A 16,676-nucleotide genomic window follows, 5' to 3' on the forward strand; every position below is an offset into this window, starting at 1 on the left:
AGTATTAAAATGTTCTGAAAACTCTTTGTGGTATACAAAAATAACAAATAAGTCCTTTCACCCTACATCCATCTAATTTTTTGATGAAAACTATTAAATGCCATGTCTATGCCAATCATATTATGACACATAGCATTCATAATAAATAAAATTTATAAATATTTTAAATTTGATTATTTATTTATTTATTTTTTAAAAAATCCGGCATCAGAGCTTGAACCCAAATAAAAATATGTGAAAATAGAATATATATATATAGGAATGGAAAATTTTGGGTTATATATATATATATATATATATAACCCAAAATTTATTGGTTTACACTCAATAACATCTTCATTGTCCAGGGACCAGAGTAACGATGAGTCGAAGAACACCATGCATTGACGGGTGGTGGGGGCCCATATTGACTATCATGAGATCTTTTCTTGTAGTTGGTATATTCAAAAGTTTTTCCTCCATTCATTCTTCCATGAATTGCGTAAAACGAAAAAAAAAAAAAAAATCATCTAAATTCAAGATCTAATAAATCAAATAATTAAAAATACTCTTCAAATTAACGAAAAATTAAAAATTAACAAATTCTTGATTCCCGAATACCCAACCTATTAATTAAGTTTTTATAATGTATTCTATTTTTCTTTGACAAATAAGACAGCAGCCGTTGACGTTTCCCATAATTTTACGTAGACCTCTTTGAGATAAACCCCTATTACTTGTATCTCTTTTGTGCGATTAAGGAATGGTAACCGATTTCATAAATCTATGGAGTTCCCCAAATAATTTATTTATCTTATATCTTATTATTAATCACATATTTCGTATAGCTAGAACGACCCTCACAATTTGCAAATACTAATTTGTTAAGAATTAATCGGATTGAAGCTATAGCGTCATCATTTGCTGGAATCGAAATATCTGCAAGATCAGGGTCACAATTTGTATCGATTAAACAAATCGTTAGAATTCCCAAAATGATACATTCCCGAAGAGCCGTATATTCTTCTTGCTGATCAACGATTATTACAATACTAGGTAATCCCGTCATATATTTAATCCTGCCCAAATATGTTTACAAGTGAGATAATTGTCTTCAACATAGCTGAATCTCGTTTCAGAAGACGATTGAGTCTCTCCATCTTTTGTTTCATTCTCAAGTCCCTGAACTTATGAAGTATCGTTTCCGTAGTATACCAATTCATTAACATACCACCGAGCCATTTTTTATTAACATAATGACAACGAGCCCTTCTTGCAGCCCGTGCTACTAAATCAATTGCTTTCTTTTTGGTACCAACAATTAAGAATTGTTTTCCCCTACTTGATGCATAGCGGCTTGTTCGAAATCATAATAACCTATTCTTATTTAATCGTCTAGGTTAAAGTACTCAATCATTCAATATTTTTTAGTTCTATAGGAAACATTTAAATTCATGAATAAAGAATTGATGAATAAAAACTCGTTTAAAAAATAGTGATTTAAAACGTATTTCCAATAATAATCCTTATTTTTTATTATTTGTTTGATTTAATTTAATATTTGGAGTGTTAAGTTTATTTAACTTAACATTAATAAATTAATTAAATTGGGTTTGGGTTAGGTATTTGGCGTATCATATAAAAAAAAAGTTTTGATTTCTATCATAATTGCACCCTACTTCAAATTAGAATAACTCGTTAAAAATTAATACTTAATGCATATATTGACCTATATATCTTCCCTAGCCCAAGCAACTATAGGATCCATTTTTTTAATTTTTAATTTTATTTTTGATGACCTAAATTGATATATTTCTCGTATAAAATATCCATTTAATAAAGCTTCTTGTCCCATTTAGGTGGATATTTTATACAAGGTATATAAGGTATATATAAGGATAAGGAGTATATATATATATTGATAATTATTGTTTAAAATGATTGTTCAGAAAATTACAAAACAAGTTTGAAACTAAAAAAAAAAGAGTTTCAACAACTCATTAACTTGAATTTGGATTAAAGATCTTATATATATATATATATATATATATCGGACGAAGACGAAGAAAAGAGTTTTTATTTTTTTATGGTCTTTGTTGGTTAGTGAATGACTCATGAGCACGTACAGGTTGCAATTTCGATTTCTCATATATATATCTCACTATGTTTGGTTACAGAGAATGAAGACGAAGAAAAGAGTTTTTTTTTTTTTTTTTGGTCTTTGCTGGTTAGTGAATGACTCATGAACACAGGTTGCAATTTCGATTTCTCTGGTTGTGTAAGTAGCCAAACAAAGGAGAAAGTGAGAAAATATAGTTGGTTTTCATTTCAAAGATTTGAACATATGATACTGACAATAATGTTAGAAACAACGATGGTCACAAAGGGTTTCTCTGCCGTCCATGTTCCATTGTTTTTAATTTTTTTTTAAATTTATATATTTATATACTTTAATATTTATAAAGTTTTTTAATTATGGGTAACACTTGGCGTTGTAATCTAATTGGTGCGAAGATAGTATTTAACGGTTTCTAGCTATATATTAAAAATTAAACGAAAGTTGGGTCCATGAATGTGTTTGTTATTTTTGTATACCATAAGAAGCTCTTAGAACATTTTTATACCACAATGAGCTTATTGCAAATTGGCGGTGTACCAACATAGACTGATTCTGTAATTTTATTTTATTTTATTTTTTTAAATGGGTATTTTGTCATCCTCTATTAGGACTTAACAGAAAATTATAACGGAAGGGTGACATTGCAAATTTTTTAAAATTTTAGGATATGATTGCAAAAGTGCCGAAACATCTTGAGTGTAATCGAAGTCTCCCGTAAAGTATTTAAAAATTAGACAACTTCAACATAGTAACTTCTGATAATTCGAGATCAATATTGCAAAATAAGTGACACAACGGAAGGTGTAAGTGGAGTTTCCAATAAAAGTATTTAAATTAGACTACTTATGATAAGAACTATTAATATAAATAAAACTATTTGGAGAGACTTCACTTAATCCACCATTCTAACTTTTTCAATTACCATTCTAACTTTCAATTTTTTATAATTTCACCCATCTGTTAGCCTTTATTTTCCAAAGTTTCACATCTGTCTTGGATCTTTACCAAAATAAAGCAAACTGAAAACATATAATATCCATAAATATTTTACATAAGACATAAGAAGCTAATCCATATAACATGTAATTAGCCTAGTTAATTTTCCAAAGTTCACATATGTCTTTGGATCTTTTGACAAAAACAAAGCACACTGAAAACATCTTCCTCATATATCGATCTGTATAACATATAAGATCGATATAAGAGGCTAATCCATATAACATGTAATTATATATCCTTTATTTATTTTCCAAAGTTTACATCCATCTGTCTTTGGATCTTTACCATAAAATAGACTCATGATCAGGAGGTCTTGTCGGCGCCGGAGGCACCGCTGGGTACGATGTGGTCGGGGCCGGTGCCATAGCCAGAGTGGGGTGCTTTCTATCAGAGATGACAACCACAGCTAGCTTCTGGCCACCCTCACAAAATCCCTCAGTGCGACCGATGAAATAGAATGGTCCTGATCGGTCCAACTCAACCTTGGTCCTGCCATTTTCGTATTTTTCAATTGGCTTTGTTACGTTGCAGCTTTTGTAGTCTTTCTTTGTCACTCGTAATACTGCGTCAGTCTCATCTACTCAAAGACTATGCACACAAGAAAACAATATTAGTATTTTTTTTTGACACAAAAACAATATTAGTATTGGATGCCATACAAATAATGTCAGAAAATATTAATTAAATGATATTAAATTTACTATTTTTTAGCTTATGCTTTTAGAATATGGAGTTGGTTTCGAAAATGGCGCTACTGGAATGGTAAGTAGTGGGCTTTGCTTTGTAAACCCAAAGAAAACCCGGCACTATATAGGCGCCAAAAGGCCCAATACCCCTAGCTACGCCCAAAGGCCCACGAAAGAAAAGGACCACCAATGCACCACGGCTCTAGTTTAGCAAATCTACGAAGATCACGCAGTTAAATCGACTACACGTGTCAAACAAATTTGAATAAGGTCAGAACCACCATATAGCCTCTCCAAAGGCGGTTGTGGAGAAAATCTGCCTGGTCAACAAACTCCATATTTTGGGGAATCAAGTGAGTTTCTTCTACAATTGGCATACCCAACCGCTTTATATATAAAAGGAACGGCCTACCACCTTATCAAATACACGGTGAAATCTATCTTTACTCTCATCTTGATATTATTTTTAGGAGTAGTATGCTGAGATCGTAAAATGTATGAGATGGATGATTACTGAGAATATCGCCGACAATGAATCGGTTTGTCTCGGCCCACTTTTGGATGGACTCAAAAGACGATATTGGAATTCCCCATGAACATTTGTCGCCCCCCACCACGTACTCTCTGGCTTCCATGGAAGTAAACAGCATAAGAAGCAAAGTACTCATGAGAATCCAAAATGGGATTGTGGTTCTCAAGGAAGCCATTGATTCAATCACAGAGATTCAGAGATGAATATATATTTTGAGAATAAAACTCCAGTTAATGCTGAGGGTTTGATGCATGCAACTGTTTCTTAATTTATATAAAGCCATTAGATATATATATGGCTAAGGTGTGGGTTCGGAGCACACAAAGGCTAGCTACTCAATTTTCAAAGCAACCCTTGCATGCTACTAGTAATTAATTAATCATAGAATAATATGATAATTGTAATATTATTTTGAGTGTTTCTAAGGGTATTATAATTTTTACTATAAATAATACATTTTATTTTTTAATATTAGCGACGACATACTTGTCCTCGCTTTGTTGCCAAAAATTTTCCTGCAACATTCGCACCGCACAAAACAAAAAAAAAAAAAAGGCGAAAAAATCCAATTTTTTGTTTATTAGCGACGGCTGTCTGTTTATAAGACAATTTCTTATAGTGTTAATATAACATGAAAATTAACATAAATGGTATCTACCACGTACACGTCAGTTACTAAAATGTCACTTACGTGGCAATCAACATGACACGTATTATGTTTTAAGAATTAACATGGAAATTCACGTTTGCACTTACCACTTTCTTATTATTATTTTTTTATACCAATTATTTAGCTTTTTGTTCTAATTAGTTATATATATGATGATAAGTAGCTTGCAAAAATTACAAAATGACACATTTGGCTGTCCAATAAAATCGCAAGGCAAAAGTGATACTCCGTGCATAGCTCTTTAGCTGCAATAAGGGGTAATAAATATTACTGGACCACTCGCATATGCCGATCAAATTTGGTCATCCCCTAAACTAATAACCTCCGCTTCGGTCTACAGCCAATTGAGCTATCTCTTGAAGACAGTTAATGATTAACTTGTGAAACCCAAACAATGCATGCAAATTCTAATAATTAAAAAGAAGAACACTTGCGTAAACATAGACATAAGAAAAATAAAATTAAGGGAATACTTTACTTATCTTATGATGTTTTGGTACTTGTATAATCATACCCTTACAGTTTAAAAAGTTGTAATGCTAAGTTTCCATATTTTAAAATTTTGCAATATCACTTATTTGTTAGGATTTTTGTTAAATTTTAATGGAGGATGCCAAAATACGTCCTTGTTTTAAAAAAAAAATTACAAGGCTGACCCATGGTCAACCATGGCTGGGTTCCATGGTTTTTTATTTTTTAATAATTAGTTAATTAGGGCAATTCTGTATTTTTATAAGTATTAAAAAGGTATAAGAGACATTTCATATATTTACCGAGATTTAAACATAAATCAAGAAATGGTAGAGGAGTAACTAAAGGGGGCTAAAACACAGCAACCATACATTGCAAAATTTTAAAAGTTTAAAGATATAATTACAAAAGTGGCGAAACATGAGAGTTATTACTTATTAGATATAAGAAGCTAATTAATCCACATAACATGTAATTAGCCGATTATTTTTCAAAGTTCCCATCTGTCATTGTCGGAGCAGCCGCCGGAAGAGCTACAGTGGTACTGGTATGCTTACGAGAGTGCGGCTATGATATTCCAAACCAATGCCCAAGTCTTGACCAGAAACCATCCTTATGCTTAGGTTTGACAAACATCATAAACTTCTGGCCATTCTCACAGATCTTCTCACCACCATCGATGAAATAGAATGGTCCTGGCCGGTGAAAGACAACGATGAAGCAGCCAGGTTCGTATTTTTCGATTGGCTTTGCTCTGTTGCAGCTTTTGTAGTCTTCCTCTGTCACTTGTAGTAATGTGGCAGTCGTGGGGGTAAACGGATACTGAAGGACTAAGTACATAAGAAAACCAATAAACAATATTAATTAGTATTGGATGAGATCACAATAATGTTAGAAATATCGATTAAACAATTGAATTTACTATTTCTTAGCTTACGCTTTTGGAGTAAAGTAGCAGTTTTTGTTAGAGTGTGTCAAGTAATTTGATTTTAAGATTTGTTGTGATTGATTGTAATCTCTTATAAATCATATTTGATTGTAATTAGATTTTATGGTAATTACTATACTTATTTAACTCAATTCTCCTATAAATAGGAGTATTATGTATTGTAAAAGATATTAATGAATACGAGTAGAGAATAACTTATATAGGGAGGTTGCACAAATGGTGAGTTTTGTGCAACCAATTAGAAGGTGACACCTAAACAAAATTTATCAAACTTAAGTTTTTGAAAAAAAGCATAACTACACCAGATTATAAATAAAAATTAATTATAAAAAAAAAAAAAATTAATTTTTTATTTTATTAGAGTGTAATCTGGTGTGGTTGAGTTTTTGTTTTAAGTATAAGTCTAATAAAATTGGCTGATGTGTCAACTTTTTATTGGTGGCGCAAAACTCACCTTTTGTACAACCTCCCTATATAAGTTATTCTCAATATATATATATGAACTTTCGAAAATAAAGGCTAATTACACGTTATACGGTTTAGCTTCTTTTATATATATATATATATATAAAAGAAGCTAAACCGTATAACGTGTAATTAGCCTTTATTTTCGAAAGTTCACATATGCCTTCGGATCTTTACCAAAATAAAGCAAACTGAAAATATATAATCCATATATGTTTTACATGATATAAGAAGCTAATCCATATAACATGTAATTAGCCTTTATTTTCCAAAGCTCACATTTGTCTTTGGATCTTAACCATATATTTAATAGAACCGCCTGTCATGGAGTAATGTTATAAGTCCTCCTAGAATCTTTTTAGGGTCTTTCAAAATGTAATGTAACTTTTAAAATCACCTTTGAATTTGAGGCGATTATTTTTAAATTTTGATCTATTGATGGTTTTAAAAATCATATCATATTTGGAAGTACTTTAAGAAGACTTTAAAAAGACTTATATCATTACTCCAATCCATGTGAGGTGCACAACTGGTTGTCGGAGCATCTACTGGGGAGGACGTTGGGGCAGTGCCGGAGCCACAGTGCTTATGGGATGTCGGTTACGATTTTTCCAAACCAACTCCAAGCTCCTAACCGCCTGAAGCTCTGAGAGCTGGCGACCACAGCTAGCTTCTGGCCATTCTCACAGAACCCCTCGGCACCACCGATGAAATAGAATATTCCTTTTTGGTTCAACTCAATCTTAGGCCTGCCATCGTCGTATTTTTGAATTGGATTTCTTCCATTGCAACTCTCATAGTCTTCCTTTGTCACTCGCAGAACCGAGTGAACCTTGGGATCATACTCAAAGACTAATAATTAAGTACACAAGAAAAAAAGAAACAATAATATATATTAATTATTAGTATTGGATGTGATAAAAAATAATGTTAGAAATTAGTTCGATGCTTAAATTTACAATTTCTTAGCTTATTGTTTTCGAACAAGTAATGTTTTCACTTTTCAAAATGATATTAGAGAGTAGAGTCATAATTCTTTAATATTTTATGTGGTGTCCTTCGATTGTTGAAGGGAATATTAAAAATGTTAATTAAATTATTAAATTTACAAAGTTTTTAGGATAAATAATATTATAAATACTAAAATCGTAGGTCAGGATATTCTAACATGTTATATAGATTACGCATATAATATAGCTACAAAGAAATGCAAGATAAAAATTGTAATATGGGTTTGAGTCGAGATGTAATCATGCATGTGTATATAAATTTTTGTACACTTTTTCCTTACCATCTGGTTTTTAAGGATGAATTATAAGAAACCCATGATAAATTTATTTGAAAAAGAGAGTTGTAAAATGTATATGAAAAATAAGAGTCATATGAGAAAAGGTACGTAGTAGGGATATATATGATTACTGAGAAAATCGCCGACAAAGAATCGGCGGCTGTGAGGCCACTTTTGGAGGGACCCTGCAGGCGATATTGGAACTGCCCATGAACATTTGTTGCCTCCAACCGTGAACTCTCTGGCTGCCATGGAAGTAAACAGCAGAAGAAGCAAGCTGAGAATCCAAAATGGGATGGCGGTTCTCACGGAAGCCATTGATTCAATCACAGAGATGAATATATATTGAGAAGAAAACTCCAGTTATTGCTGAGAGTTGATGCCTGGTTTTGGTACTTTATATAAAGGCATTAGCTATAAAGGCTCCTCAATTTTCAAAAGCAACCCTTGCATGCTACTAATAGTTAATTAATCATAGAATATATAATATGATAATCCTATATTTTCGCTAATCTTTTTGCAATGACAAAAGAGTAAATATAGCATTAAGTACTTATGATTATAAATTATAATAGCTAGCAAAAATTACAAAATGATACCTTTGGTTATCCAATAAAATCACAAGGCAAAAGTGATACTCCATAGCTCGTTAGCTGCAATATGAGTAATAATATTACTGGACCCTTCGCATCTGCCAATCACAATTGCCCATCCAACACCATAACAATATCAAATTAAAAGAAAGAAAGAAAAAAAAAAAAAGTCTTCTTCTTCGTAGCTTTGCATCACGATTCACTTAACAACCAATTCCTATCTACATTTTGAAAGGGCAGAACTATGATTGTATGATTTTTTTATTTCTTTTTTATTTAAAATTCCAACTCTCTTGTTATAGTATCAGCAAATAACAAATATTTGCTATTAGTAATTAAATATTCATTCTGGTTCACATTTTTATAATTATTTTTAAAGATCCCATGTTTTTTTTTTTTTGACACAAACTCCTTATGTGAGCAATCGTGGACAAATTATATCCAGCACAACACCACTCATAAGCACCTACAGCATGGTTGTACAAAGTAAATTGGGACGTGGCCATCGATTCTAAAAACAGACTCATGGTGGCAGAAGCCCAAGTAGTGCTTTATGTTGCAGAGTTTAGTCGAGACTTGAGTTTACAAAGTATAACCTTAGAAGGGGATTCCTTACAGGTGGTTAATGCTTTCCAATCACTTGGGTTCAAATTGAAGCAGATATGGGAAAATTGTGGCAAATGCCAAAGGAGTTCAAAACATCTTATGGGAAATTCACCATATTAGGAGAGAAGAAAACTTTGCGGCTCGTGGTCTTGCTAAGGCTGTCGTTAAACAAATTATGGATAGTATATGGATTGACGAAATTCCTAAGAGTATCTGTGATGTTGTAGCCTTAGAGTCTTAGACCAATATGCTCTTTGATACAATTATACTCCTATCAAATTGTGTGAAATTACAATTATATCTCTTATATTAAAAAGAAATAAAATAGAATCTTAGTCCTAGTCAAATTTAGGTCTTCTATTGCTATATATAACTATTCTGCTATTTAAAGGAGAAACTATCAATAAATAGGTATGAGTTGATTATTGTTTTAGAATACAGTTTACGGTGTTTTGAAGGTAAAGACTCTATCAAAATAGCCATTGAAGATCACAGTTCACTCGAAGTAGCCAATTTATCATTTCCTATATTTTATTATTAGTTGATTCACATTAGATCCAGACTCAAAGAAACGAATATACTGAGAATAAAACTTTAGTTGATGCTGACAGTTGATGTCTGGTTTTGGTTCTTTATATGGGTATGGTGTTGGTTCGGAGTACATAATATTATTATAGAATTTGGCCAGCTTACGTGTCATCAGATATTTTCTACGCAAAAATTAAAGTGGAAAGTCATAAGATTGGGGGAGAATTCCGGTTTTTTTTTTTTTTTTTTTCACTAGAATTAATCTTCACCGTTTTTTTTTTTTTTTTCACTCAAGATAAGCCAAATTCATTATTAATTTGAGTGCTACTAGAAACTTCTATTACAGCTTTTATTATAAATTAACACACTTCACTTGATATTTATCACGTTAGTCATTAAAATATTATAACTGACTGTTATGTGACAATTCAGATTATATTTATCAAGTTTTACAAACTGAAGTGACACCAATACTTACCATTTTTTTTTTTTTTTTAACCAATTGTTTGGTTCCTTGGTCTAATTAATTCATACATCGATCGATTGTAATACAATTACTTGGACAGTTAACACGCTATGATTGTGATCCAAGTTGATATAGATTAGGATCGATCTTCTAAATTCCTTCAGGGTAACTCCATGGTGCACTCAAATCGCCATGATTATTTTATATTAAATAATTTAGATTTTTATATCATAATGAATATTTACCACAATTCCAAGATTCTATATTTTTTTTTCTTAATGTGTTTTATCTCATTTAATTAGTTAATGAGGTGGAAAAAATTGAACTATACTAAATTTAAGAATAATGACTATAATTTTTAGAACTCCACATAAAAATATTCTGAAAAATATAAGAGTTTTGATCCCAAATTTACATTGATTTGTTAAAAAAAAGAAAAAAAAAAGAAAGAAAAAAAGAAAGAAAAAAAAAATCCATAATCCATGACGTTTATCAAACACGTACATGTCATAAGAATGGCAACATACAAATAAAATATTATAGACCGAAGGGCAAAGGTTGCATATATAATAAATTCAAACATGCATATATCTTGTAATTTCATAGATATAAGTATAAGCTTGCAATTTAAATTATATGTATGCTTTTTCAAAAAAAAAAAAAAAAACTCTTTTATGATAGGAACCAAGCCTAATTTTGTTTTGATGGGGGCATCTTAATTTTGTTTACTTTCTTTCACAAACTAATTATGCCTGTTGAAGAAACCACCAAGCCTTCCTAATTTGAGAATAATTCCTATAATGACTTAATTAGTACAGCCAAGTCTTTTATGCTCTCTAATGAGAGGATGACACATCAGTGTGAAATGCCAAAAATAATAAACTCGGAAACAACAAGTTTTTCTTCTACTCATCATCGAAAACACCCAGATGTTTTGGAGAGTATTGAGACACCACACTCCAAGCCTCCATATAAGAAAATATTTGTAATTCAAAAGAAGGATGAGAAGGAAGATATGGAGATAACAGTCTGTTGAGATAAGAGATAAGAGATTTAAGTAGTTGATATAATAGATCATATTGATTAAAAGAAAGATTATTATCACAAGTCTGTTGAGATAAGAAATTTATCATGTAACCATTTTAACAATTTATCATTGATTGAGTTTGCGATTTTAAACAGTGTGATTTTAAAATGTGCCGTTTGGCAAAATCGAAAAAAACACAATCCCAATCAATCCATGTTTTGCGACTTGGTTTAAAATCACATTTTTTGTTTCCATTAGAAATAGTTTTCTCTTAGAGAGATCATGGTTATATGTATAAAGAAGTAATTACAAATTTTTCATCAATGAGTGAGGATTGCTTTAGTTACTTGATTGCCCTAATTTTTATTTATTAAAATTGCTACATGATGACAATTTCAAATCAATTTTTGAGGGAAATGAAACAAATACTCAATCATCAAGCAAAAATGAAACATTTCATAGCAAGCCAAACAAATTATAATACTGCAACTAAGCTTCATAACATGACTGAGGAAAGTTCACATCCTCTTCTACAAAATTCACAGAAACATAATAATGTTGAAAATAAAACTTGACATATACTCTTTGTTCCTCAAAAGAACCACATTTCCACTAAACCCACTAATATTCCCACAACAACACCAATAAACCCAACCCTCAGAGCACTACTACTGTTTGGTGCTGGTGCTGGAGCTTCCAGTGCAGGTTCCGGAGCAGGCGTTACCGGAGCAGATTCCGGCACTGGTGGTGGAGACGAATGCATTGGCAAATGGTGTCCATTTGATAACACGACCACAATTAGCTTCTGGCCCTTCTCACAGCTCCCCTCAGCTTTACTGATGAAATAGAAGGGTCCTGATCTGTCCAGCTCAACCTTGGCTTTAGGATCCTTGTATTCTTTGATTGGATTAGATTTGTTGCAGCTCTCGTACTCCTCCATTGTCACTTGCAGTACTGAATCTGTGTTGGGATTGTATTCAAAGACTGACAAGTCCACAAAATGAGGAAAATTGTTGTTAGGATAGAGAAAAAGTTGGACATCAAGATAAACGTTATGAAAAGAAAAGAAAAAAAAATGTTATTTAATAAACTGCAAGCTATTATCATTTGATTAGGATGACGTAACAGTATAAATCCACTATTAATTTTTCATTTTACAAGTTATTACTGATCTAAAGGCCAATTTTTACTTGTCATATATAACTCAACTAAATAGTATTAATTACAAAAAAAAATTGACCAGGATGAAGTGCATTAATAGAAAATGAAAACCCATTTCTTTTTTTTCTTTTCAATTTTTTTGCTGCAAAAGAATTCATTTTCATGCATGAACTGGATTTTCATATTCTCAATAATTCCCAGTGCAGGAAAAGAAAAACTTGGAAACAAAGGAATAAAACTCAGTTGATAAATGGTTGTTCATGAAAGTGCAAGTAAATCAAAACCCACATGGAGTTAAAATTATGAAAAAGTGATAGTTAAAGAGAGAGGAGTGAGATGAGATATTACTGAGAAAATCGCCAACAATGAATCGGTTTATCTCAGCCCACAGAATGAGAGAATCTGAAGAAGTCGGACTAGTCCATGAATTTTCCTTGCCTCCAACCAGAAACTCTCTGCCTTCAGAGAAGGCAAGCAAAAAGACAAAGAGGGTCCAAATTGGAATAATAGTTTTCAGAGAAGCCATTGATTCAAACACACTCTGAAAGTATTGATTACTACTGATGAGGAAAAATGAGGGAGAAATTAATAAGGGTGGGTGTTGGTTCTTTTATAGAATTAGGTTTGGTTTTGGAACTCCACTCGGCTATTGATTGGTTCGGAGTATACGAGGATGTTCATGATCAGTGCCACGTGTAAAAGACAAAACTGCAGAATCACATAATTATTTACTTGAAAACAGATTATTATCTTGTTTCAAGTAAATTGCTTATATTACTCAAAATACCCTTTACTTTTTGGCACTTTTTATTTTTATTTTTTATTTTTGACATGCCCAGACAAGAGAGAGGGGATTTGAACAAGTGACCTCCGCTTCATGAAGCATGAATTATTGCATTAAACAATTGTTTCTTTCTCAAGGAAAATTTAAGTGATATTTAGGCAATCAAAAGGACACAAATTTTCTCCGAACTTGTTCGGAAGAAATTTTTATCCAAATCAAAATAGAGAAAAAGTGTTACTACTAAACGTTGGACTTTCCCCGCAAAAATTAGGAATGAGTTGTCTTCTTTAACCATTTGAGAGGAATCATTTTACGGTTGAAATAAAGTTTATTAGCAGTTTATATGATATTACTATTACATCATTTAAAAAATTTAAATGATTTGACAACCTATGTACTATATACACCATTAAATGCTATAAAATCTAAGCTGAACAATAATATATATAGCCAATCTCTTTATAACATATTCAATGCTACCATAGCATATTTAAATTTGAACTCGTTCAATTATTGTAAGTATGATGATTAAGGGTTTGGCCGGTTCCAATTTTAGGATACAAGAGACATATGTCATAATTTCAATGAGTGCAATTTTAATTAGAATTGGATTCAAGCAGAATCTGATGATGAACAAGATCATACTGTTATGTTGATAATTGATGAAAGCCATTTAAAAAAAGTAAGAGTGACAAATAAATATGTTTGTTTTGAAACCGATTTTGAGGGGCATGAAGGCTGTATTATCATTTCTTATCTCCCTATCTTAGCTAAGGATTTAACAAAAAAAGTACTAGAAAAATAGGACAAGTATCATTTGCTTGCAAAACTTGGTGATAACTTGCTTACTAGCTGCTACTTGGGTATCCCAAATGTCCAACAGTATCAAAAGTGTTTTTATTGGGCCTTAATTTTGCTTATATTAGATGTTTAAACCAATCGTGAGCGGCTCCTAGATCTCCAATTTAGTTTTCTCATTTTTCCTCGCATACAATTAGAGAAATGCTATGCCTCATTCTCTTAACCGTCTCTCAACTATCTCCATACATATTTTCTTTTCAAATCTACCATTGAATATATAGGACCCATATGTAAACCTACAAATTCAATAATGAATTTGAATTCATTTAAATAAAAAATGGTTAGAAGAATGAAGGTTATCATTTCTCTTTAGGTTATGCTGCATTAGCTAAGTAAAAAAAATCCAAGGGTTACTGGAGAATGGAAAATGATAAAGACACAACTTAAACTCAACTTAATTTGGTATAGAAGTTTGGCCAAAGTTAGGTTTAAGTTATGGCTGTATCACACCTCTTGGAGAACTTAGTTTTGGGATTTTGAAAGTTTGAATTTTGGGTGGTTCTTGAGTGGGCGGTAGTGATTGGGTTTGTGGGTGTGGCTAGGAGGCTCTCCATCATGCACTTTGTTGTCGACAGGGTCGCAACGCCAGCTGACACTTGGGCATAGTCGAGGAGAAAGACAGATTAGATTCTCTGTGGGTGAAACTAAATGTTCTGGTTTATTTTTAATCCATAGACCTTTTTTTTTTCCTAATAAATTACGAAAGACATTGTCATACCAAGAATGAGAAATGCTATAAATTATATTGTTATTACTGATAAGCAAAAAAAAAAAAAAAAAAAAAACTGATTGAGAATACCACATCAACAAAGTGGAATAAAAGTGGGGTGCATGCATAACATTATTTTGTTGGAGTAAATCGCTATTTGTATTGTTTTGATGATCATCCAAGTTTGATGATCATTTTGTAGTGTTAGACTTCTATTGCATTTAATCTAAGGATTTATTAGCAGTATCACATCAGTAAAGTGAGATAAAAGTGGAATGCATAACATTACTTAGTTTGAATTAGTTCTAATACAATGGAAGTCTAATACTGCAAAATGATCAAACTCGGATGATCATCATCGCAATAAAGTAGCGATCTACTCCACATTCGAGGCCATGGAGTAAATTTCAAATTTTATTTTGTTACATCTAATGGTGTGGTGTCATGTCATTTAAAATTAAGTAAGATGAATAGGTAAAATAGCGATAATCAATTTTACGGTCAAAATTTTATTTTGTTGTATACAAACTGTTATATCATTAAAAGTTAACATCAATAAATCTATAAAATCTAATTAATTTGAACTATAAAGTAGAGGATCAAAAAAGTTAGCAAGCTCCTCCATAAGGTTTCCAAAAAGTGAATTGAAATGCGGCAATGGATTAACTCACTGGTAGCATACGCATAGGTATTGTTGTGAGGGGTCATGAGGAGCATATACTTGTAGCACGTAGCCTAACCAAATTTGGGAGGTTAGAACTGGTAGCAGCAGAGGCTTTGGCAGCTTTCCATGTAGCTGAATTAATTGAAACCAAGGGTTAAAAAAAAAAATTACCTAGAAGGGAATGCTCTTCAAGCATTGAATGTTGTGAGATTCATGGGTCACAATTGGAGTAAAATTGGACAACTAGTAGCAAACATAAGTGGGGTGCTAGACTTGTTGCATAGCTGGGAGATTTGACAAATTAGTAGAGATGCTAATTTAGTTGCACATGAGTTAGCTAGAGCCACCTTCAAACATATCATTGATAAGATTTGGATGGAAGAAATTCCTCCTCATTAGTGATGTTGTTGTTTTATAGCAAAATGCTCTATTTTCATCATTATGAATGAAATCAACATTCCTTAAAAATAAAATTAAGAAAAAAAAAAAAAAAAACTTCTCCAAACTTGATGTGGTAAGAATGTCATTTTCCTTAAATTAAAATTGACACGTGTCAATTTATTGGATTTTTCCGATCCAATTCAAAGTAAAATTGAAAAAGAGGGATTTAAATTGACAATAAACACAAACTTCAAAATATGAACTTATTTTTATCCTAGCTAGATTAAATTTCGATAACTTAATGATAGAGAAATAGGACCCTGTAGGTAAGCTATTATTTGTTAAAGTTCTCATGTTTATATTTTTATGTCCCATCATCAAAACATCAGTAAAACTCATAATAATTTCCATTAATCAAACATTAATTTTTTTTTTTTTATTGCTAAATTCAAATTCATACGTTGATATCTTTATGATGATGGTCCCTTTTTCCTATTAAATCGAGAAGGTTCTCTTTCTTCACCTTTTCAAGGACAGGTTAAAAGAGAAGCCGAGGTCTGAAAACGGACCCACCAGAAGTCGAACGTTAAAATGACAGGTAGACCCAAAAAGGAGGGGCGGCAATTCCAAGCCACTCTCTCTGAACCTCTTTTCAGAACCTCTCCCGTAACGGCTAGTTTTCTCTGTGTCTCACTATAAACAGCCCACAAACGCCTCCATTTTCTCACTCAACTGTCT

The 16,676-nt window shown here is 31.9% G+C and overlaps 1 protein-coding gene and 2 pseudogenes across 1 annotated transcript; all 3 read right to left on the reverse strand.

The window, feature by feature from the left end:
* Window positions 1-3,378: 3,378 nt before the first annotated feature.
* On the reverse strand, window positions 3,379-6,067 carry LOC132185543 (early nodulin-like protein 14 pseudogene; annotated as a pseudogene).
* Window positions 6,068-7,456: 1,389 nt separating this feature from the next.
* Window positions 7,457-8,476, reverse strand: LOC132185542 (early nodulin-like protein 12 pseudogene; annotated as a pseudogene).
* Window positions 8,477-11,970: 3,494 nt separating this feature from the next.
* LOC132185540 (early nodulin-like protein 14) lies at window positions 11,971-13,065 on the reverse strand. The gene is made up of 2 exons (XM_059599304.2): window positions 12,888-13,065; window positions 11,971-12,362 (listed from the first exon to the last, which is right to left on the reverse strand). The coding sequence occupies exons 1-2, from the start codon at window positions 13,063-13,065 to the stop codon at window positions 11,971-11,973; spliced, it is 570 nt and encodes a 189-aa protein (XP_059455287.2).
* Window positions 13,066-16,676: the final 3,611 nt, after the last annotated feature.

Source organism: Corylus avellana, chromosome 7, assembly GCF_965113065.1.
Source record: "Corylus avellana chromosome 7, dhCorAvel1.hap1.2, whole genome shotgun sequence".
NCBI lineage: Eukaryota > Viridiplantae > Streptophyta > Magnoliopsida > Fagales > Betulaceae > Corylus > Corylus avellana.

Bases quoted from the DNA above. Each gene is read 5' to 3' on its own strand.
- LOC132185540 (XM_059599304.2), bottom strand. From the start codon at position 13,065: ATGGCTTCTCTGAAAACTATTATTCCAATTTGGACCCTCTTTGTCTTT. The intron at 12,363-12,887 runs GTAATATCTCAT...TGGACTTGTCAG, and splicing joins CATTGTTGGCGATTTTCTCA to TCTTTGAATACAATCCCAAC.